This window comes from Cyrtonyx montezumae, unplaced genomic scaffold, assembly GCF_038088225.1.
Source record: "Cyrtonyx montezumae isolate F1298 unplaced genomic scaffold, pur_monq_1.0 scaffold_42, whole genome shotgun sequence".
Classification (NCBI taxonomy): domain Eukaryota; kingdom Metazoa; phylum Chordata; class Aves; order Galliformes; family Odontophoridae; genus Cyrtonyx; species Cyrtonyx montezumae.
In genome coordinates, this window is record NW_027072048.1 from 185,270 (window position 1) to 208,785 (window position 23,516).

The 23,516-nt window shown below is 49.9% G+C and overlaps 2 protein-coding genes across 3 annotated transcripts; one reads left to right on the forward strand and one right to left on the reverse strand.

Moving 5' to 3' along the window:
- Window positions 1-279: 279 nt before the first annotated feature.
- GOLGA7 (golgin A7) lies at window positions 280-3,482 on the reverse strand. Of its 2 annotated transcripts, none has more exons than XM_065747158.1 (5): window positions 3,364-3,482; window positions 2,724-2,876; window positions 2,248-2,349; window positions 1,736-1,799; window positions 280-1,048 (listed from the first exon to the last, which is right to left on the reverse strand). In XM_065747158.1, exons 1-4 carry the CDS (start codon window positions 3,472-3,474, stop codon window positions 1,752-1,754), a joined length of 414 nt encoding a protein of 137 aa, XP_065603230.1. In that variant the 5' UTR covers window positions 3,475-3,482; the 3' UTR covers window positions 280-1,048; window positions 1,736-1,751. The 2 variants fall into 2 exon arrangements, with proteins under 2 accessions (XP_065603230.1, XP_065603231.1); XM_065747159.1 differs by having other exon boundaries at window positions 280-1,051.
- An 11,081-nt stretch (window positions 3,483-14,563) lies between these two features.
- SFRP1 (secreted frizzled related protein 1) lies at window positions 14,564-22,538 on the forward strand. The gene is made up of 3 exons (XM_065747172.1): window positions 14,564-15,115; window positions 18,211-18,288; window positions 21,718-22,538. The coding sequence occupies exons 1-3, from the start codon at window positions 14,593-14,595 to the stop codon at window positions 22,038-22,040; spliced, it is 924 nt and encodes a 307-aa protein (XP_065603244.1). The 5' UTR covers window positions 14,564-14,592; the 3' UTR covers window positions 22,041-22,538.
- Window positions 22,539-23,516: the final 978 nt, after the last annotated feature.

Genomic DNA, 23,516 nt, shown 5'->3' on the forward strand with positions numbered 1-23,516 from the left:
GTCAAAACACTTCATCTGATCCATAGAATTTTTCAGTTTCCACGTTCCTGAATTTCTTCCACAACAGATAATGGTGCTCAGAACTCCAATCTGAACATGCTTTCTTTGAGAAGGGGAAAGGATACAGGAGAAAAGTATGAAACCAACCCAGTTTTCAGGAACCGTGGTTTTAGGTATTGCTGAGGAATGTTAATGCACAAACATAGAAAATAATGCACAGCTCTACTTCTCAACAGAGTGCCAGCAGACAAAAGTTAAGAAACCATCTTACACAACAGCTAAGTTTGTCAAATCAGTATTTTCCTATAAGTTATAATAAAGTCATAAAGAAACAGTTTCACACTTCACATATTAATCAGAGTAGGGTAAAAGTTATGCTTATTGTTTCAGTATCCATTTTATTGTACTTGCTGTTTTATCCATGAATAGAATCCCTCTTCTGACGAGCATTGACAGATGCAGTAACAGCACATACACAGCAGTAGAAAAAACACCAGGAATAAAGTCCAGCTATTCCTCCCTCTCTTCTAGGAATAACCAAAACATTAAAACAAGAAACACCTTGCCTTCTAGTTTTCCATAAGAATCAGTACAGGATGCTTAAAATTCTGATTGCCTTGAGTCATTTCTCACCAGGTGAGGCACCGCGTATCCCCTCACTGTAATACTGAACTCGAGGGAAAGCCTTTCTTCTGGAAAATTCCACTCTGACTTGTAGGCTTCCAAAGCCCAATCGATGTACAGAAAGAAGCAGGGAGGAACAGCACCACATTTACACGACTAGACTTCTGTCGGGCTAAAGCAATTCTGTCAGAAGAGTACGCAGTGTCACCATTTCTGCTTTTTTCTTGAAAAACTTAAAAGTAATCTCACTGCTCATTAATTTGCCACAAAATGGATGCTCATCAGCGGGGTCACACCACGTGGAGCAGTTTTAGGAAGTCAGTCCCTGTAGAAAATGGCACTGTGGATCTGGCAGCAGAAAGAGGAATGATGCTCTAAAGTAGGAGGTAGGGGAACTGATACAGCAAGTCCACTGTTGAGCTGTCTGCTAGAAAAGAAGATTCATATTAGAATTGATTTCCAGGGAAAACACAAGGGGATTCTTAACATGGGTTATGACCTTGATTTCACAGATGCTTGAAGCACAAAAGCTTTTAAAAAAAAAAGAGCCTGCTACAAGGTACCTCTAAAAACATTCAAAAGGAAAAGTTGCATCTTTCACAGCAGTACAGAAAGAACAGTTGCTAGTACAGCACCAGCAAAGCCTTTTCTTAAGTATTTCTTCATTGCTTACAATGTCAGTCTGAAAATTGTTTGGAAAACCAAAATAAGCATTTAAATAGAACTCTGTTTTAAGGTTGAGATTTAAGAGCAAGTCTTAAACTTGTCTGTTCAGAAAAATTTTGTGAAAAATCAGAAGATTCTTTATATACGGAAAACCATTTTGGGCTCAGTACAGTGCAAGTTAAGTTTATGCGTATTTTATCAAACTGAAGTTTTGACTGTTTAAGTCAAATCTGCTCGTTTGAACTGGATTAACTTTCAGTGGCATAAAATAAAACATATATATTGCTACACACTCATAAAACCTACACCACACAGGACTTATGTAAAAAGCCATTGACCACATGCAGTAGTTGGATAAATGTTCTGTTTCAGTAGGAGTGAGTCTACCTCTCTGAGCACAAAAAGGAAAGCTGAGATTGGCATTTACTGTAATGTCAATATGTACCTGAGACTCCACAGTTTTATCTTCCACTGCTCATTCCTCTGTCTTCATAAATCGTAATTTCAATCTGCATTGAAAGACTGTTAGGGAAATATATTATAAGAAGTTCACAAAAACAAAAGTGAAAAATTGCTACGGTATTAGAACTTTCAATCTTTCTGCTTCAAAGATTTTCATTTCAGAGCTACAAAGCAAATGGAATAGCACTTCTAAGAGATGCCTTGTCAGATCAGACCAGTCACTTGTGCAGCCCAGGACTGTTTTGACAAGAACACAAGACGCTGCATGCAGAGTTTGTGAACCTTGCCATCTTCTCCTAGGAGAAGCTACAGACCAGTCAGAAGTACAAATATTTGACCAAAGAACAGCACACAGCTGAAAGTTACAAGATCGATCATGTATTCTGCAGTATCACAGACCAAACGTAACTGGAGAATGCCACAGTAATAGAGAAACAGGCAGCATATCATAGATGAACGAATTAGGAAATAATCAAAGAAACCACACAAGGATACAACTCTAAGTCCTCTTTCAATGGGGTCGGTCAGAAGGAGGCCCTGAGGAGCATAGATCTTCTCGTTCTGTTCCTGAATGAACTTGGCAATTTTCTTTAGAACCTGATTAACAGAACAGCACAGAAGTTGCAGTTTATTAAATCAGGTTTCTAATTAAAAGTTTCCCTATCTTAGGGCCATAACCCAGCAATACCACAAATATAACATTAGGAGAGCCCAGCAAGAGAGTGCCAATATCCACTAGAGATGGAAACTGCATAACTCCTTGATGTACAGAAAACATTACACTGCTCAGGTAACTTCTACAGACAAGTCTGCCTGAAATATATGTTAAGTCACCCTGTAGTAAGGCCCAGAGTCTATATGGAATTTGTAGAACGATGGAGCAAGTCCCAGAAAACATACCAGCAAATAAATCAACTAAAGTCTGTAGGATTTACTGCCTTCTAGGAAAGAAGGAAAACAAAGAAACCTACCTTTTCATAATGTGTTTCCATGCACAAGAAGATAGTATAGGCAGTCAGACAGGCCAGACACCCTTCAAGGTAGGACTGGCCCCCAAGTTTCTCAGCTTCAGCATAAAGGTTATTCAGTGTTCGAACAGTCTCTTCAAACTGCTGCCGATCAATCTGAAAGAGAAATCAGATTTAGCCATCACACCCCTCACATTTCAGAATTCATCAACACCTTCTGATAACAACCTTCATTTATTGCTATTTCTGTTTTCAGACTTTTTTTTTTTCCCCACCAGAAATATCATCTGCTGACATTTTAAACAGCCTCTGTGCTTAGTGAAAGCCTAGAGGACACTGTGAGTTACATGCCTGCTCCTCTTTGTTGACCCACGGTTACACTGAGTCTGAACTTCAACACAGTCTGAACACGAAGCAATTAAGAGTAAAATAACTACAAAGTACGATTCCACCAAGTGGAAAAAATAAGCTTACTTAACATACAAAAGGCTGCTAGATTAAAAGAGCAGGAAAAAGCAGGCTGAGGTAACCCCAGAGATCAGTAGTAACTCCTTGCTGCTTCTGCAGCACCCAGACGGTCTATAAAACAACACAAACAACAAAACGTGGAGGAGTAAAAGATAAAGCACAGCGTCCGCCTCACCCGGTTCTCCAGCTCAGCCGGGAACTTGCTCTGGAACTGGCAGCGCGTCCCACCGCTGTAGTCACGCTGGATGAACACTTTGCCCGACACGGGCGCTTGCTGCGGCCTCATCGCCCCGCGGCCGCCTCGCTCCGCGCTGCCACAAACGCGTCCGGGCCGCTCCGGGCTGTGAAAAGGCGGAAGCGGCGTTCTGCGCACGCGCCGCCGCCGCATCGGGCCCAGGAAGAAGCAGTGCGCATGCGCGCGCGCCGCAGCGAAACACCGGAGCGGACTCCGCGCACGAGCACTCCCTGCCCGCGTTCTATTGGCTGCGTGGCGATTCTCTCTCCAATCACAGCTGAGGCGCAGCCCTCGTGACCACGGCCCCGTCCCGCGCTGTTGTTCCCCTGCCGCGAAGTCACGTGGCGCAGCCCGGCCCCGCCCCCTCTGGCCGTTGCGTGCGCGTGTGCGTTATGCTGAGGGCTGTGACGTGCGGGGAAAGCGCGTGTGGGATTTTACTGCGCAGCAATAAGCGGCTATTTTTTACTTATTAAAAATACCCTGTAAAAATAAATAAATAAATAGATGGCAAATTCCATTCAAGCGTCATCTATGGCAAGGGCATTTGTAATTCCAGATGTGGGGCACAGGATGGGGCTCCAGCTCCTGCTTTCAGAGACAGTCAGTGCCCCTGGCTGAGGGCCATGGCTTGGTTGGGTGCTGGCTGTCACCCTGGGACATGCGTTCACCACTGTGCCTGTATTCTTTCTTTTAAAATATAATACAGCAGTGAGAGACAGTGTTGCAGCTCAGTGTGTGTGCCCAGCTTTCTTACTGCATTCCTCTGAGCTGTAAATTGCCTCGAGCTACTGTCTGCATCCCACACCACGCAATTCTAAAGATATTTTTTTTATGCTCGCGTTTTGCCATTGTCTAGGAGGCTGTGGGTAGGGATGCACCCGGGCTGCACGATGGGCACAGCTGGAGGAAGCTGGGGCCACCCCAGGAGCTTCAATCCTTCCTCCAGTCCTATGTTTTTAGCATTTGCAATTTTCCATTTGCACATCAGCCTTGTCAGGCTGCTTTATTTGCATCAAAGAATGGTGCAGTGCTGTCCTCTGCAAGAGGACTTTTGATGGGCAATATGTATTCAGCATGCAGCAGCAGGAAATGTTAACCCTTACTCCTCAGCTGGGAGCAGCAGAGCCCATCAGGACACTGGGACTGCCTGTTGCCATGTCCTGTGCAGTGGGATGCCAGCACTGAACACCTAGAACTGGATGGACCCTGCTTCATAAGCAGAGACAACACAGATTTGCTTTTCTTGCAAAGCAGTTTTGGATTTGGATTTCTCTTGGCTGATGCAAGGTGACTTAAGGTCTCCACGGGGAGGTGGGTTATAGCTGTTATGCCTGGCTTGGAGCTTGGTACATGTGCTTGCAAGTGTTGGGTAGCAGGGTTGGCTGATGCTTGTGAGGCTTCAAGTTACCCCTCTCACACAGTCTGGAAGTATTTACAAAGGAAATAGGGTTCTGATCAAAGCAGACAAAATGTGTATATATTGAGGTCAACTGGAAGCTGAAGCTAGATGGACTCAGGACTTAATGGAAGGGCAATTAACAGCTGAGGCAGCATGCTGGTGGTTAGAAGCATTTTCCTTTGCTCCGTGTCTCCAAAGCCCCAAGTGCTGGGCTGTGCAGGAGTGCTGCATGAGCTCTGGTCTGTAGGGTTCAATGCCTTGCTGAGATTTATGGAGCATTTGTTGTCCCCTGCCAACCACGCCACAATTCAACGCAGAGGAAACAAACACAAGAATGATTTATTTTGTTTAGTTTTAACAGAGCATAATAAGCAGCCTCCATGTCATGCTCCAGACAAAACCAACAATTTTGTGATGATAAAAGACAGTAAACAGCACTGTCGCTGTCCCCAGCACACAGCCCAGGGGTGGTAGCTGGGGAAGAGGCACCCCTCTGGCCTGGAGGATGGCTCTTCTTTGTGCTAAGCAGTCTGCAAATGTGATAATGACATCCTTAATTTGCTCAGGGAGGAGATAAAAAGGAAAAAAAAAAGAAAATAAAAAGAGAGATCTGCCTGAGTGTTGAGTGTCCCAGGAACCCAGGTATCAGCTGCTGTGATCTCACCCCCCCCACAAGAACAGCCTGAACTAATTAACCCTCTAGCACTCCATAATGAAGACTAATAAACACCTAATGGGTTTGGTTGAACAAACAACCCCTGAGCCTTCTGCAGGAAGTGCCCGGTCAGTTGGAGCAGCATGGGGACAAGTGTGGCAGCCCTCGACTGCCTGAAATGCTCTCAGAAATTATCTGCTTAAAATGCTGCACCAGATGGACTGCGTTTCCCTAACCTTTAGCTGGTTGCAATGTGAAAACAGTTAAGATCATGATGTTAAAATTTTCTCAGATGTTTTATGTGCATATAAAATATTCTAGAAGAATGTGCTTTTGAATGCAAAGTTTGATCCAACTCCAGTTTCACTGGAGTTTATAGAAACATAAAATATGTGTTTTCAGGGTGTCTGAGGTTCTGCTGGCCTTTGCAGTAAACTCTGAAGCCCTTGCAGTGGCATTGCTACCACAGAGGAGATGGCCTGTGGAATTTTTATGGTTGGGTAAATGCGTTTTGGTTCCATACCTGATCACCTTCTGATGTACAGCACAGAGTCAGTTAAGAACAAGTTTGTTCCATCCCTGCACCTTTTGATTTCTGTTGGGGCTAAAGGTGTGGTTCCTGCAGGCATTGATGGATTTGAATTGGATACTGAAAGTACAGCGGAATTGCTCAGGACAATGATTCAGTGCTCTGTGTTGCTGAGTTTATCTCCCAGAGAGAAAAAAGGTAAATGGAGCTTAATGGATCTTCATTTAAAGATATCCACTGTTGAGCTTTTGGAATAGAAAAGTTGTCAAGCACTCCAACCAGTGGGAACCTCCTGGGTTAGCTATGCTAACATGAAGGCTGAACCTGGAAATGGTAACCATGTAATGTGTCTGTTTCTGAAAGATCCATTCATTGTTCAAGTGTTTTATGACACCAAGCATAAGCAGTTCATAATTGTAACAGCTTATTCCAATTCGCCATCTTTGAATCAGCTTGTTAAAATTATATAGCAAGCAATGCATGAAATAATAAAGAAAAGCAATAAATTATTTCATTAAAGGGCAGAAGCTGCTTCTTCCAGGCTCAAGTGAGACCTCGGTGCTTCCATGACCTGGACCTTGGGGGTGCTGAGGGAAACCCTGCAGGAGGAGCAGCTAGCCAGCCCCTGCCATGTCCCAGGCTGCCATGTTCCCATGGGACACTGGGCACACGTGGGCAGGAGGCTCCTGTGCCCGGGGAAGGTAATTTGAACCTGTGCCGGTGGGTACCACGCTCAGTGTTTACACAGAAAAGGCAAGCACAAGGAACAGGATTCTGTTTGTTATTGGTAAATCAAACCAGCTGTGATCCACAGGCTGCAGACCCTTCCTCTGAGAGACTCCAAATGTCACTGCTGTTCCCCTTCCCTTGGTGCTGGGTGCATCCATGGGGCTGCTGCGTGCAGGGACCCACTGGGGCCAGAGGCCGCGGAGCCTCCTCTGTCCGGATGTGAGAGAGCAGCACCTGGGCTGGCGGAGGGGCTGGGAGGACTCAGGAACAAAGGAGCCTTTCAGGTCACCTAATGCAGTATGGATCCAAGAGGACAAAATGAATTTACAGGCATAGCTCAGATTGGGAGATATGCTCGCAAAGCCAATTTGTTTCATTTTATAGGCCTGAAAGATTCTACGTCGGGGCTCCCTGTATGGTTTGAATTAAGCTCGGAGAGCAGTGTTTTGGAGAGCAATTTGGAGGGCTTTCCATGCACTATGTCTGTTGTTGAGCAGGGGCTACGCAATGCTTTTGCAGTGCTTTCCAGCAAAGTAATCCATCTCTGACCAGAAAATGAAGACTATGAATACCTGAAAACAGAGGTATCTTTAGGAAAAGGTTCCACACACCTACTGTTAGAGCGAGCGAGAAGTTTGAAGGGTGTTGCATTAAAAATAAAGAGTTTGTTGTTGTTGCTTTTTTTTCCCCCTGCCAGTTTGCGTCTGTGCTGCCGGCAATGCATCTCCTGGGGTGATGCTGCCAGCCGGGTCCGAGGGCTGAGACCCGACCCACAGTCGGGACGGGCGATCCCTGCCGCCTTCGTTAGCTCTTAATCACCGCCGGGCTCGGGGAGCTCTCCCGGGAGCAGGGCTCCTTTCAGGGCTTTCAGAAAACGGGGTCAGACGTGTCTTCTGACCTGCGACCTGCCGCTTCCCCCCTCGCTGTAATTATCTAATACCGAGCTCTCCCTGCCAAGTACAATGAAACAATTTGTCACTTCGATTGTCTGTCAGTCAACACTGGGGCCTTTTCAACAGGCCAACACATGTTTTTTGAGAGCTTGTCAGCAAGGGCTGTCTGGCCAGGCACATAACCGTGGAAAATGGAACCTTTGTTAATTCTGGTTCTTAGAAAAGTAAATCCATTCACTTGCTTTTTTTCAGGCCTTCAGCTTGGAATTTGCACAAGAAGCTGAATTGCCCCTGATCCCTAAATGATTGGTCAGAGGATTTGCATGAGGAAGCAGAAATTAATTATTCTTTTCTTTTCTTTTTATTTTCTGTAATTGTGTGTTTAGAAATGAGATTACATTCTGCAGCCGCACGAGGGGCTGAGGGCTGGTGGGGGGGGGGAACCTCTTTGCATTTGTTTAGCGCCTCGGAGTTAAGATCACCTAATCGCTTCAAGCATTTCCTCGGATTCCCTCTCTCTCTCTTTTTTTTTTCTGCTTTAATGACCAAACAAAGGTTGTGCTGCTTCCCGGGGAACTTCTCTGGCAGCGACAGCCAATGCTCACCGCGCTGTCCCTGCGCTGCGGGGCTCGGGATGGCTGGGGCCGGATTCTGCCCCGACCCGTCCCCAGTTCTGCTGGCTGCAGCTCCGAGGTGCTGAAGCCCCTCTCCCACCGCAGAAGTAAAATACGGCGTGGAGTCACGGCACAGCCGCTCCACTGAGAGCTGCTTGCTTGGGTAATACCAATAATTCAAACCAGATGAGCCGAGGGCTGCACGCTGCAGACTGCGTATCCCGATCTGCCCTGACCCCTGGCACTCACTGAAAGTTACCTTGAGACTCGCCAGAGCTGCCTGTGACTTCTGCGAGGGTTATTTATTGCAAAGTCATAAATATTTGCTATGGGTTTTCTCCATCAGTCTACAAAATGAATCGGGTTAGAAAAAAATTATGGACTTGGACATTGGGCTTGTGTTTCTCAGGCAGGAGAGAATTCGGATCTCCATTGTTCAGAGCTGAACAACTCCGGGCTCTGCTGCTGTGTTAATTAATTCCCTTCCACAAATGGTTTGAAATGCACTCTGTAGTGGAGAAGGGAAGAGGTTCTTCTTTACTTCTGTCTTAAAATCTTCCATAAAACTATTTATGGGAGCAGGAAAAGTCTGTTTTCCTCTCATCCCTCTGGGATACATTGCATTAAAAAAGAAAGAAAGAAAGAAAGAAAGAAATCTGGGGGCTGCTGTGCCCCAGAAAACCCACCTCAAGCCAACATCTCCCAGCTGGTGCAGTAGGGCTGGGGGAGAGCACCCACCTCCTCCCTGCACCCCAGATACTGCTGCCCCGAGGCATGACCACCACGTTTTCCCACCCATTTTAGGAGACACAGGAGCAGTGCTGTTGCTGCTCTGCAGGTACTTTTCTGCGAAATTAAAAAGCTTTTATTCATAAAAGTTGTGCAAGACCTCATCTTCCAGGATGCTCTGGAGGTCCCTTGGTGAAATGGGCTCAGGCACTGGTGGATGTGGCACTGGGGCTAATGAGCTGCTGTGTTGAGAGGTTATGGCTAACAGTTAAATCTGAATGCATTTTTTTTGTTGTTTCAAAATTGTTTGTGGCAGCAGTGCTTGCCCACATGCAATGCCATCATGCCCAGGAGAGATTGCCTCATCTTGGAGCAGTTCTGTGCTGTTTTTTCCCATTCATACATTGCTCAGTCTCCACAGCCATGGACCAGGACAGAAGATGAATGCAGGGGTGGCAGTGTGGATGCCAAAAAATTGCTGCTGCTATTCATGGCACACTCTGCTCCCCCATGTCTGTCTGTCCATCCATCCAAAGCCTCTTGAAAAGCTTTGCGTGAATGAGCTGACCCAGCTTTGTTTCTGCTGCCCCATTTTGCCCTTTACCCTTTGGCCTTTGCCCTGCTCTGTGGTCAAGGAGGCAGGGTTTGGCCACAGATCACTGCACGGCTGGGCAGATGATCCCACGGCAGCACAATGAGACCACAGTGCAGCTCCTGGGCTTGCTCTACATCCCTGCAGGATTTATCTCCTGGTTGCTTTCTCATCTCCCGTGCACCTCTTTCTGTTCCTGCCCAGTGTGATCCAGCTGTGTGTGCCACAGGGCTGTATAGGTGTGTGGTTGGTTGCTGTATCTGCTGAGACTGGGACTGCAGGGATGCATGGTCACAGGGGCACAGGGGGATCTGGTGTGGATGGGTCTGTGCTGGGTAAGGTGGTCGTGCAGAAAGCTGATGGTGGGAGCATGACACCAGGAGCTATTTGTTCGATCAATGATTTACCAGATGTGTACACTGTACTAAAGGCTTGTAAACATGCTTTAATGGCCAGCTGTAAATCCAGACGGTAGCAGTGCCAACTCCAACTCCATTGGACATGTCTCAGAACAGCAGTGTAAGGGCTCTGAATCACTTTGTTATGGGCTCTGTCAGCTCTGCAATTGTGCATGTAAATCAAAGAGCCAATGTCCTTAGGTTAAAATTATTTGGATGTCAGGAGAGGTTTTATGACCATAGATTTTCCCTTTCTGGGTTCCCTGCAGTTTCATGTCTTCCGTGAACCACATCTCCAGAACATCAGGTTTCTGTCCGAGTGCCCTGAGTGCAGGGCTGTGTTTTCCCTGACTAGGTTGGAAGTCTCTTTTGTTAATCACTGAAGCAGAGCATCATTAGTGAGAAGTGCAGAACGTACACAAAGAAGAACTTGCCAAATTACTAATAAGCAGAAACTCCATCCATCTTAATGAGATGGGGTTAAGAAAATAGCAACCTAGAATATACACAATGGAGCCTTTCCATGCTGTTTGTTTATCCATGTTAGAAAGTAGTTCAGATCTCCATCTCCAGTGCTCAGAGAGGTTGAAGCATGGTTTCCAAACCACAGGCTGCTGCTGCTCTTGCAAATCATTGAGCATGAGAAAGATAAATAAATAAACGGACAGACAGCTCAGTAAATTATTAGAGGGAAGATAAGTGTCTGGTTTCCAAACAAATGAAACAGCACCACAACAAAATGCTGGGCTCTCTTTGCTGCTGAGTGGGTCAGGTTTGCTCCACATAGCAGATGAGGAACACTGCTTCGGGTAGGGAGAAGTGCACAGTGTTGCATGGAGGGCTGGGAAGGAGCAGAGAGATGCTTTTATTTGGGAAAAGTTGGGGGCAAATTGCAAATCCATGGCTCCCTGCTGACTTCCTGGGCATTGGCAGCACAGAAGGACTTGCACCACACCAAGGTGGCTGCACACCTGTGCTGCCAAGCCATATTTTAATTTTTTGGGGTAGAAATGACTTAAAGTGAATTTCACACGAGCTGCTCAGCTGCTGCTATTTTATTGAATGCCAGTGCTCGCTGTACATTACTGAGACAAACTTTATATATGCTACAGCAGCCTGCACCTGGTCCAGGGCAAAGCTGAGCCTCCTCGAGAAAAATGTGCTGTAGTGCAGCAAGTTATTATGGGATAAATATTTATAAGTGCCTGTAAATGTTTGCCATGGGTTCCCTCTTGGGATCAGGGGCAGACGGTCAGAGTTTTCAGCAGTGCCGTTGTAGTTCTTTATGTGTTATCTCAGCTAGTAAACCCTTTGCTGATTGTGTTTAGTTATAGAATTTAATGGTGCTAATTTCACACTAACTGGAGATGTCAGTTGGAACTGCACATGCCTTGACCCCAACTGGGCATGGGCTGCTGCATGCCAGGGTGCCCTCTTCATGTGGGCAGCAGCACAGGGCTGCCCAGCTGCAGAACTCCATGCACAGCTCCCCATGCACGAGGGTGAGGACACGTTCACGGCTGCTTTGGTGCTAATGAAAGCTCTGAGCTATCTGCTGAGCAAAACCAGAAAACAAACACAGCAAAGCTAACATCCCCCGTGGCAGCCTGACCCCAGCAGGGGCTATCACTTCTGGCTGCTAGGGGGGTCTGAGCTAAAGCAAATATTCCCTGCATTTTCCAGGAGCTGCCCTGCTTCAGGAGGTGGCACGGCAGGGTCCCTGCACAAAGATGGGGGTGGGGATGGGGTCGAGGACGGGAATGGGGATGGAGAAAGGGACAGGGATGGAAGAGTTGCTGCCAGCCTTGTCGCTGCTGGTGGCTGTTGTGTCACTGCTGCCCCATTGGGGTTGGGATGGGGCAGGCACGGTGGTGGGAAACTGGGGAAGAAATGCCAGGGCAGGCGAGGCCGTGACTCCTCCATGCCCTCAAACGCAGCAGTGGAACAATGGGCCCTGGGCAATAGTGCTCGCTGGATTGTTGCATGGGACTCTATTTGGGGGCTCCACTTTGCTGCTCATGCACGAAAGGCAGTCATTTGGCAAAAATCAGCTCAGTTAGCAGCCATTGTTCGTAAAGAGCCTGGGGCTGAATGGGCTCAGGGCTAATATATTCTATTATCCCATGCCTGCCGGTTCCCGGACAACATGGAGGGAAAGACGCATTCCAGTCCCAGCGGCCAAGCGCTGTGGGCAGGGCAGTGGGGCCAGAAGGGATGGGGTGCAGTGGGCACAGCTCAGGGGCTGCAGTTTGACGGGGTGTGCTGTCCGTGCAGAGCCTTCAACGCTGCATGCTCGTAGCGGGGGGATGGGAGCAGCAGAGCAAGCAGCCTTACAAGGTCCCACAGTCTTCAGGACAAACAACAGAGACCGAAATAAGTATGGTTAATTGGGCTGGGATTGTCACAGAGCAGGGAGGACTCGGGATAACCAAGAGGATGCATGTTGGAAGGCATCTTGTTATTCAGTAAGGATACGCCAGCCCCTGTGGGAGAGGCAACAATAAATGGCTGTAAAGTGAAGTTAAATGATGACATGGCAGAAGCTTAGGAAGCAGAAGGCTACATAATTGTGAATGGAAATGGATGCACAGGCATTTAGAAAAGTTAATGCCCAGTTTGGAAAGGGTTTATTGGAAGTGCAGTCCTCCTCGAGCACTGCTATATGTACTGCTTATACTGTGTGCTATGTACTGTGGTGGTCTAGATCAGAGCTGCTCAATTTTTCTTCCTCTCTTTTTTTGCCAGGCAATTTCAGCCAGCAGTTCATTCATGAATTCCCATGCAGGTGCAGCTCCCGTGAATGTGGGTAGCAAATAGAAGGGTGCCAGCAGAGCTGTTTCTAGGGCTGAGCACGTGCTGTCTGTGGGATGCTTCAGAACCAAAGCAACCATCCTGCAGCATTCTGCTGGGATGGGGAAGGCTGAGATGGGGAGGGCAGCCCTGGGAGATGCAGTGCTGTGCTTCAGGATGCAGCCAACCCAGGGACCAGTGTGGGATGCTCTGAGTACATGGTGCAGAGCATCTCTGGAGTGGTTTTGCTTCTCTCTCTGGTATTTGTTGAGGTGGGCATAACCAGCTCTGATGGAGAGCTCAAAGTCTTTCTGGTGCTGTTGCAGTTAAAAATGGAGCATTGCTTGCAAAGTGTGTTCTGAGCGCCTAGAAGACCAGGGGTCTATGTTCAGGACCAAAAACTTGTGCCTGAGGGCACACTACTTGGCTGTGCATAAAGATTCTTGATAAAAATGCAGCCAAACAGCCCTAAGCAGATCCACGTCCTGCTTTGTGCTGCACTGCAGCACGCTACTTGGACTTTGCAATATAGTCTACGTTTTATGAGATGTTTCAGTGTTTCTAAATTGATGTTGGTAAAAGCGAATTCAAGGCTGTCAGGATTTCCCCAGGGGTGAAAAGCCCAATTTGCAGCTGTTTCTTTGTGCAAACAGCAACCAGGGTTCTACTGCCATTCCTTGAGCCTGAGCAGCAGGAACGGGCCTGCTCCATCCCACTGCTTTTTCATTCAGTAACTGGCACCTTATGGCGAAGACTTCTCTTGTTTACTGCTGAATTCTCCACTTCGTTAGCAGTGCTAACAGGCTGCTCTCTTCCACTGGGCCTCAAGTGGCTCTTTCACGCTTGCAGGCTGCAGAACCTCTTCCATTTACCTCTCAATGAGGTGTAGTTCCTGCTTTAAATATCGCAAGCTGTTCAAGCAGAAGGCAGCAGCACTAACTGAGTTTAGCGTAGGGGCAGGGGCTTAGGGGAGCACAGGGACTGCTTCGTGGCCAGCTCCTGCACACATGGTGGCTGAGCTGTGGGGCCCAGAGCTGAGGGGCCCTGCTCTGCCCACGTGTGGTGGTGGGGCAGCACTGGGTGCTGCTGCTGCACGGCTCCAGGACTGCGGGCAGACTTCCAGGCGTAATTCCTCTTTAAGAAACAGACCTACTCTTTCTCCTGCTGCTTTTTTTTTTTTTTCTCCTGCAAATACCATAGTTTGGGTTGGAATTTGTCCATAGGGAAATGAGATCTGCACGGTCCGCTCCAGGTTCTCAGAAACATTCACAACTTTGGAAAAGCTGCTCAGGAGTGCCAGGGCCTCGCAGAGCTGCTTCAGCTCCGTGCCCCCGGTGCCCCCGCTACCCCCCAGCTCTCCCGGGGAAGAAGCAGGAGCTGCGGCCGTGCTCCCGTGGCCGAGCCTCCCCGTGCGTTCGCCCTCCCGGAACACCTCGGTGGTGCCGCAGGTGGCCCGGACGCCCGTCCGATCCCGGGCACGGAGCTCCTCCGCCGGACCGCGGCGCCGTCGGGGCTCTCCCGGGGCGGTGCGGAGCGGAGCGGGGGCGGCCGGGCCGGGGCGCGATTGGTTCCCGGTGCCGCTGATTGACATCGGCGGGCGGTACCGCCGTGATTGGCTGCCAGGGGCTCACAAACCCGCGGCGCGGGGCGGCGGGGCCGGAGTGGGGCCGGGGCTGGGGTGGGAGCGCGCGTGGCTCCGTGCGGGGGCGGCGGCGGCGGCGGCGGCAGAGGGCATCCGGCGGGAGGGGAGTCCCGGGAAGGGGTCCCAGGGCAAAGCGCGTGGGGCTCCGGGGGAAGGCGCGGGGAGTGGCGGTGCCGCGGGCGGTGCCGTCGGGGCGGCCATGGGCAGAGCGCGGGGCACGCTGCGGGCGCTGCTGTCTCTGGCTGCGGGGCTGCTGGCGTGCGGCGGGGCCAGCGAGTACGACTACGTGAGCTACCAGTCCGACCTGGGTCCCTACCCTGGGGGACGCTTCTACACGAAGCCCCACCAGTGCGTGGCCATCCCTGCCGACCTGCGGCTCTGTCACAGCGTGGGCTATGATAAGATGGTGCTGCCCAACCTGCTGGACCACGAGACCATGGCCGAGGTGAAGCACCAGGCGAGCAGCTGGGTGCCGCTGCTCAACAAGAACTGCCACATGGGCACCCAGGTCTTCCTCTGCTCCCTCTTTGCCCCTGTGTGCCTGGACCGGCCGGTCTACCCGTGCCGCTGGCTCTGCGAGGCTGTGCGTGACTCCTGCGAGCCCGTCATGCAGTTCTTTGGCTTCTTCTGGCCGGAGATGCTCAAATGTGACCAGTTTCCACAGGATGATGTCTGCATTGCCATGTCAGCCCCCAATGCCACCGAAGTCTCCAGGCCTAAAGGTAAGGCATGGCTGGAGCTGGGGTGGGGGCGAGGGGGGGGCAGTTGTCAGCTCAGGAAAGATTGTATCCTTGTCCCCAAGCAGGAGGGATGTGCTCCTTGCCCCCGCCTTGGTGCAGGAGTCATGGAGCAGATAGAGTCTGGGGAGATGCAGTGCTCTGATCTGTGCGTTAGGGCTCAGCTCTGAGCCTGTCCTCCTGGGAAGTGTTTCTCTCTTGTGCTTGGCTCCTTTGGGGCCACTCCTCAGCTGCAGTAGGATGCGTGCTTGTGCATGGCAGGGATGCCTGGCTGGAGTAGATGGTGGCAGCGGTCCCAGCAGAGTACCGCTCTTCCCAGGCAGTGCTGAGGCTCAGTAGCCTGCCCGAGCTGAGGCATGCAGGGGAGGAGGGTGTGTGTGTGGGAAGGCTGCCCTGCCTTATCTTGCTGGTGGGGGCTGAATGGTGGAGGGAAGCTACAGGCAAGGTGCAGTTGAGGAAAGTGGATGTGTTTCTTATTTTCCTGGATTGTGCTCTATAAGTCTTCCTGTGTCAGACTGGCTTGCCTACAGTGAGTTGCAATGAGTCTGGTTTGTTGCTGGAAACTTTTAAAATAATCAAATAAACATTGTGGTGTAAGGTAGGCGTTCTGTGTATTAAAACACTTTGAAAAGTTACTGAGAGGTGTTTGCAGAGGGAGAAGGCAGGGGGCTATAGGAGAGCACAGCACTTAGTAAAGCAATTGCTGGAAGGAGCTCTTTGTTTTCAGGGGAGGCTCTAAGATCTCTGCTCTGGGTGAACCCAGACCCTTGGTCCAGACTGCTGCTGTGTTCGGTGAGCAGGTACAAAGGTTGCTTTTATTCCTCAGGGACTTGCAGCCAAGCAGACCAGAACTGCAGCCTGCCGAGCTGCCCCTGCTCTGGGCTGTGTGCAGGTCAATGTCTTCAGTGGCTTTAGGAGCTGCAGACCTGGAGTCACCCTTGTAAGGAGGCAGCATCATCCAAGTCTTCCCCAGTGTGGTTCAACAGCCATCTTTGTGATGACCTTTCAGGCCTGTTTAGGCAGAGGGGCAGCATTGCTTTCTTGTGGTGCTGTGCAGCAGCATGATGCTCAGGTGCCACACTGTCACACTGCTGCAGTGACTTTGTTACGGCAAAGCCCTGCTGCTGCGTGTGGCTCTGTGCAGTCTTCTGCTGGTGCATGTTCCCAGAGCCTCATGGGTTTCAGGCTCTGGGGTGTCTCCTATTGATTCAAAGAAGGTCAGAGCCCAGCAGTATCAACCCCCATTCTCTGGGTATTAATAAGAACGAGTCCTTTCAGTATTTTTCCCCATTAACACCTTTAAGTTGGAATTTGTTTCTGCCTCTCAAAGAGCTGACCTGCTGAATTCCTTTCTCCTTAAGCATTAGGCAGTAAAGCCTGCAGGCCCACAGGATGCATCAGGGGAGTTGCAGATTAATATAGCATTACACATTCCTTCTCCTGCCCCTGGAGTAAGCTAGCTCTAAAGCCAGGCGTTAGAAAATGGTCATCAGGGAGAAAACAAACTAGAAACAGGCTGAGGTTGTGCACGGAGTGAAGCTGTCAAATGCAGAAAGTGGGCTCTGTCCCAGCTGTTGTAGGTTGGGAGATGATCAGAGCTCGGACCATTGGGTGCTTGCAGAGTGCTGGGGGGGCTGGGGTCCCTGGGCTGCCCAGGGTATGTTGTAGTGGTCCCTGCTTGCATTGTGAGTGTGCCACAGTGTCCCTGGGGCTATGCGCACAGCTAAAACAAGGCCTGACTTTTCACCAGGAGACAGTGAGTTTTATTTTACTTTTTTTGTGAGCTTGGAAAGCTTGTAGGTTGGGCACTGTGGTGGCTTTCTTGCTGCCTACCTGCCGTGTATGGGCTCAACCTCTTGGTGTGCACTTTGGCTATGAGATAAGCTGATGATGAGAGGTACCCCTCTGCTCCCTGGGTATGGGCTCGGGTGGTCCACAGCACAGCTGCTCTCCTTGCAGCAGACAGACAGTGTGGGGTCCTCCTGCCAGCATCCCTGTGCCGTGAACTCATTAAATATATGGGTGGTATGGAAAGATTTTTGACTGCTTGTTTAAAGTGTTTGGGCTGTCATGTCCTAGAAGCGTCTGATCCCTGTGTCCCTTTAAGCTAAGCTGGTAAAGTGGCTATGGCATTGGTAAGGTGTTGGGAGGGGATGTCACCCGGCTCAGACACACTAGGAATGGCATTTCTAGGTCTGCTCCTGGATGCAGTGTGGATTACCTCGTTGCTGGCAAACTGGGACAATTGGAAGGCCAATTGTGCCGCATGTGTGATTAATAAAGAAATGGCTTATGACCCCAGGAATGAGGGTTTGGCACAAAGCAGATTGGGTGGTGGGAAGGGAAAAGCAGGGCATAGGAATGAGTGTCTAGCTGGGAATCCCGTGGGGCGTCTGCGGACGAGGCAGCGGCGCTGCGGTCTGCACGAGGTGTGCGGCTTTGCACCCTCCTGCTGGTGGCTGCTGTGCGGAGGCTGGCAGATGTTGGGCTGCAGTGCAACTCCAGAGAACAGCTCTTGTGTGTGGGAAAGAGTCCTTCGTTCTGCTGGACCGAGGACATCTCCCTGCTCAATAAATTCATCCGTCAGTCGCACAGACCTCTGTCTGTACTGCTGGGTGGTCTCTGTTGGCTGGAGGCAGGAACCTGGAAGCAGTTCATTATCCTCTGGATGAAAGGAGTTCTCCTGAGGAGCTGGGTCGTGACTGTCCTGAACATGGTCTGGCACTGGGGTGGCTACCCTTGTTGTGTGAGCCTTCCCTGCCATACCTGTGCCAGCTTGGTGCACCGTGGGGCATAGTGTCAGCAGGCTGCTCACCATGCCCCATGGCAGGCAGCTTTCCCGGCTGGGAGCCTGGCTCTGAAAACCCAACTCTGTGTTAACCCTGTCCTCTGCATGGCAGCTGCCTGCACTTGGCCTGTGGGGAGCAGGGCTGGCAGGAGACTGCTGGGGTTGGGATCAGGGAGGTGCAGCCCTGCAGGGCTGGTTGCTGGCACCCCAGGGCAGGGTTCCAGGCTGCTTTTGGCCCTCCTGGGTTTGTGGTGCTCTTGGACTCACTCTTCATCACCTGTTCTTTCACCAGGAACTACTGTGTGTCCACCGTGTGACAATGAGATGAAGTCAGAGGCCATCATTGAGCACCTGTGCGCCAGCGAGTTTGGTAAGGATGCATTCCTGCTGTGATTCCTCTCTGGCATGTGTGTGCAGTGTGGAGAGGAGAAGGTAATCAGTGCCCTGGCTCCAGAGCATCCTGCTTCCCTCTCAGCCGTGCCTGGGGCAGCAGGTTGGGTGCATGATGCTGGAAGAGCATCTCCCTTTGCAAGGAGCAGCAGGGCATCTCAGGGTGCTGCAGCTGCTTGGCATCCACTGTGCTACTGAGGCAAGCTGGGGGCTGCCTTCTTGTGGCCTTAGAGGTTCTCTTGGGTTGCTGGAAGGCTTCCTGAGCTGTGCAGGGCAGTGCAGCTCTGCATGGGATCCTGGACCACTGGATCCCCAGAGCGATACAGTCCCGTTGCCTGCAGGCAGCCTGTCCTTTCCTGGGGGCGAGCGTGCCTCTAGATGTCAGTGTTGATGCGTGGTGGCAGCAGCGTGTGGGATGTGTCTGGTGGGGAGCGGGGTCTTGAAGCTGCGTGGCCCCATGGCAGCTCAGCGGGGAGGGGTCCCTGGGTGCCTGCTGCCAAGGCTGCTGGCACCCCTGGCTCTCTTTTTATCAGAGTTCTGCTCTCTTTGCCAAGTCTGGGTGCTGAACCCAAATGCCACCCCTTGCCTTGCTAAGTCTGAGGAGTGAGGGGAAAAAAACGCACTGCTGTTTAGAAAGCTGTGTCCTAAATCCGTTATGGCTCATAAGTGAGTCAGACAATCATAGGGAAACAGAGCTTCATTAAAAAAAAAAAACCACAAAGAAACAAACAAACAAAAAACTATTGCAGGGAAAAATATGAGCTTTTTCAGATCAAGCCCAGCGTTAACTGTTTTTGACATCCTTGCTGGTGTATGTAACTTTCCTGAAAAGCTATTAAAGGAGCATTGAGCAAGGTGTGCATTCCGTGGGGATTAGCACTTGAATATGCCCTGTGCTGGAGTGTGCTGTGCAAACCCCAACCTGCTCTGTGTGCTGGTGCTTTACCCCTTCTGCTGGAAATGAATTCCCCACTCTCCTGCAGGTTTGGTATGCCAAAAGGCCTAAGTTCAGTGCAGACTTTTTCTAACGGGGAAAAGCATCCACAGGAACACCCATGTAATAGTTCCTCAGGAATGTGCGTGCTCCCAGCATGTAGGAATTCAGTGTGGCTCTGAGCTGCCTGCCCTGAGCTCCTCATCTGTGGCCAGGAGTTTTATTGTGAAAATGAGATGACTTCTTCCTGGAGAGGAGTCCAGAGCAGCTGAGCAGGACACAACTGGTGTCCGCTGCGTGTGAGGCATCATTCTTTCCTCACAATGGAAAGTTGGTTGCATTTTGGGTTGCCTTTTGTTCTCCCCTTCCTCCCTTGTCACCAGAATAAATAGCAGTGGAAAAGTTCATTTGCATGGGTTCTCAGTGGTGTAGGTTTCAAGCAGCTGCTTTTGGCACTTCTTCCTTCTGTCACTGTGTTTTTTGTCCTCTGTTGAGGAGCAGTCCCTCTGGGTGTGCTGGGGGCTGGGGCAGAAGGACATGGGCAGGATGCTCTAGGGACACCTGGCAATGGGGAGCAGCTGGTGAGCGATGGGTTGGCCCCAGGAAGTGCTCTCCCAACACAGCACGGGATCCTTAGATCTCTGTTTAGTCTTCAGGGGTTACTGTCATGGGGGTGATTTCTCATGGAGAGCTGTTTATCTGGCACTAACATAAACTCCCGTCCCCTCCAACTGAGGTTTCTCATGCACATCCAGCAAGGTAAACACCGGCAGCTGACAGGTTACAGAACCTCATCACAGCCAGACATGTACTGTAAATGTTTAAAGTACGTGTACTGTGAGGGGCAGCTGGTGGTGGGCTCTGCTCGCTGCTCTTCCCTAGTTCGCATGGTGCCATTGTTGCAGGGCTCCTGCACATCCCCAGGCCGTGCTGTGCAAGTGCTCTGCTCGCTCACTGCAGCTTGGGGTTGGGGCAGCCCTGGCACACTGGTGCTTTCTGTTTTTCTTGGGTTGTGTTTATCGTTTCTCCCCTTTCCCTGGGGTCTGAGGGATCCTGCCGAGCGGGCTCTTGCTGAGCTGGGACTGCAGTACAATCAATACATGCTGTTTATTTTTCCCCTTGACTGACAGCTCCTTGCCTGCAGCCTTCTCCAGTTACAGCCCTAATGTGTCTTCTGGCAGGTTTCCTTCTTCTGTGCGATTCCTGAAGGAAGGAGCAATGGGGCTGCAGGAACAGCAGAGCTTTCCACTCTCTCACATTCCCTTCCCTACCCCTGGGGGTGCTGGTGTGGGGCCCCTGCATGTGGGGGAGCCCTGGGATGGAGCCAGGTGGTTTGGGCTGGGGTGAACCTGGGCTGGGAATGGTCTCTGTGTTGTGATCCTGTGCCTCGCAGTGCTCCATGGCTCAGTGCAAATGAAGCTGGTTTGGTGTCTCCAGCTCTGCAAAGCTTGCATCTCTAGCTCCCTGAGCATCCTGAATTTGGAAAGCAGATAGAAGGCTTCTTTTTAGTTTCCAGCCCTGTATTGCTTTCCTGTACAGTAATAGTATAACACAACAGGGCTCTTGGCAAACACAACAGCCGTTTTTGGCACATGGGCTGACAAATACCATTATTCTCATTGCCAGTGCAGTGGCTGGGAGCACGAGGGTAGCACACAGGCTGCACTGCCTTCTTGAGGCTGTCATTGCTGTCCTGCTGCTGTGTGTCTGGAGTGGTGACCTGAATCTGACGTGTATGTATTGCTACAGGTTCCAGCAGGGCAGAACTTCAAGGAGCAGTGATGCAGGGGACTCCTTTCCCTTCCAGAGCCCGTGGCTGCTGTGCTGCTCACATGTCGAAGAGTGAAATGGGAAGGGGCAGCAGACAGTCACATATCTGAGCATTATTTATCTGCAGCTCTGAAGTAAACTCCCAAATTATGGAAATATGTTATTCATTTTTGGCCATGTGTGCTTTTCCCCAAGAATGAGGCAGAGCCAAATGGCACAGAAGTGGTACTTTAATGTACAACACATTTCCGTCATTTTTCCCATGCTTACTAAATTCCTGTTCATGGTCATGGCAAATGAACATTAATTTTCTTTTATTTGGGTTGCTATTTACTCAGGAAGGCACTAAACCCAAAGAGCAGAGTACTTCTGTTGGTAATGGGGTGGGGTTGGCCCTGCTGCCCAGTAGATCCACACCCTGGTCTGGCGTCACCTGGTCCCCATCAACTCACACATAGCAGTGCTCAGAATGTTTCAGAGCTGCCTGAGGCTAGAAGAGCTTCAAAGCAAATGTTTGAGGAGATGAGTTGACCTCTTAAGAGTCTCTCCCTGCTGCTGAAGTGACGACGTTGTGTCATTGCTCTGCTAACATTTTGCTAGCAAATCATGCATTGTGCTGCTGAACAGATTTCCTTCTCAATTAAAAGTGTCATGTTTTGTGCTGAGAACTTTGTGTTTTTCCCTTCTCCTTGGCTTGTTTTTCAGCTCTTAAGATGACCATTAAGGAGGTGAAAAAGGAGAATGGGGACAAGGTGATTATTCCACGGAAGAGGAAGGCACTGAAGCTGGGGCCCATCCGCAAGAAGAACTTGAAGAAGCTGGTGCTGCTCCTGAAGAACGGGGCTGACTGCCCCTGCCACCAGCTGGACAACCTTGGCCACCACTTCCTCATCATGGGCCGCCAGGTGAAGACCCAGCACCTCCTGACAGCCATCTACAAGTGGGACAAGAAGAACAAGGAGTTCAAGAAGTTCATGAAGAAAGTGAAGGCTCCGGACTGCCCCACGTTCCCATCTGTCTTCAAGTGACCCCCCATGAGGGCCAAACCCCTCCCTTTCTTCCTCATCCTTGGAGCTCCCCCCAGCCCCACCTCCTGCCCCCCTGCCAGCATTTCCCAGAGCGAGCACTGAGTAGACCCTGAGGTCATGGACCACATACATCTGCAATAGCCAAAGACCCATTGCTATGAGTTCATGGAAATAGCAATGATCAGGTGCAGAGGGGTGTGAGACCACTTGATTTTGGACATGACCCTTGTGACCACCTTCCTCTTGTGTTCATGGCTGCAGGAGCACCCGAGTTAATTCCTATAGGACCGGAGTCAGCCTATTGGAGAAGTATTCCATCCTGACAATAAAAGTTAATAAACAAGTGAAGCAGTATCCATCAAACCCCTGACAAAACATTGTAGTAGCTGATTGTCCTCCTCGTAAACACAAACCAGCCAGTATTCCTGTCAGAGTGCCTTTGGGTTGAGCCTCAGCCCTGGGACCTCACAATGCCCTGATCCGCTGGGTCTTATTCCCAACCATGTGATCCTCCTCACCCAGTGAGGCACTGCTTCCTGGCTCATGTCATCGCTCACTTTACCACTGATGTTTCATAGTTTCTTCAGGCTGTCAGCAAAAGATCAGACTGCAGAAGGGTGAGGAGTGGTCCCTGCGGAGCATCACGGGACTGTATTGTCACTGTGCTCCTCTTCCTGCAGTTGCTGTGGGACTGACTGCATGGCAACTTGGCATTGTATCGTTGTGTTTTTGGTTTTTTTTCTGTAATCAAAATGTCGTGTTGTTGTGAGGTCGCGTTGTTTTATGGAAGACAATGGATATTGCATCCAAATCATTACATTTATTGACCAGACTGAAATACATTATTCTGTTAGTTGGGCATGTTCTTTTCTCCATAGTCCCATATTGCTCTGCATTAATTACACTATCCCACTTCCATTCATCATTCTCATCAATCACAATTACTCTGAGAGGATGACTGTCCTGAAACTTGAAACACTCCTGTTGTGTTGCAGGTAACTCTGCTCAGTTCTGGTAAATTGATTGTTCTGTGGCTCGGGAGCACTGAGTGTTTCATTCACCGTTGAACCATGGACTTTATTGTAGATAAATTCCATGAATGCTGAGCACCCTGATGAATGCTGCTTCAAAACTAGCAGAGAGATGGATTTAGGATTGTGAACTCCTTAGAAAATCCCACTAAGTGTCTTAGACCACAGTGTGTATTAGCATTGTTACTGTGATGCAAAGTTAATCATTGTAGATAATGTACTTTATCAGTGAATTAAAAAAGAAAAAAAAAAGGAAAAAAAAAAAAAGCAAAACTACAAAAAAGATCTGCCCTCAGCTTCAGGAGCAGCTCAGGGCTGCAGTGCTGATCTGTGTGTAATGTTTCCAACACAGTGTGTTGGACATCTCCATGTTCCTGGTGGTCACTGCACCACTGTGCTTCTGGACGGCTGTGGGATCCACCAGCAGTTCTGTGCAGGTCGAGCA

Excerpts from the sequence above, each read along its gene's own strand:
- GOLGA7 (XM_065747158.1), bottom strand. The coding sequence starts at position 3,474 with ATGAGGCCGCAGCAAGCGCCCGTGTCGGGCAAAGTGTTCATCCAGCGT. Across the intron at positions 2,350-2,723 it reads TGGAAACACATTATGAAAAG|GTTCTAAAGAAAATTGCCAA; the intron begins GTAGGTTTCTTT and ends TCTGTTAATCAG. Across the intron at positions 1,800-2,247 it reads TTGAAAGAGGACTTAGAGTT|ATTGAAATTACGATTTATGA; the intron begins GTATCCTTGTGT and ends CTTTCAATGCAG.
- SFRP1 (XM_065747172.1), top strand. The coding sequence starts at position 14,593 with ATGGGCAGAGCGCGGGGCACGCTGCGGGCGCTGCTGTCTCTGGCTGCG. Across the intron at positions 15,116-18,210 it reads CGAAGTCTCCAGGCCTAAAG|GAACTACTGTGTGTCCACCG; the intron begins GTAAGGCATGGC and ends TTCTTTCACCAG. Across the intron at positions 18,289-21,717 it reads CCTGTGCGCCAGCGAGTTTG|CTCTTAAGATGACCATTAAG; the intron begins GTAAGGATGCAT and ends CTTGTTTTTCAG.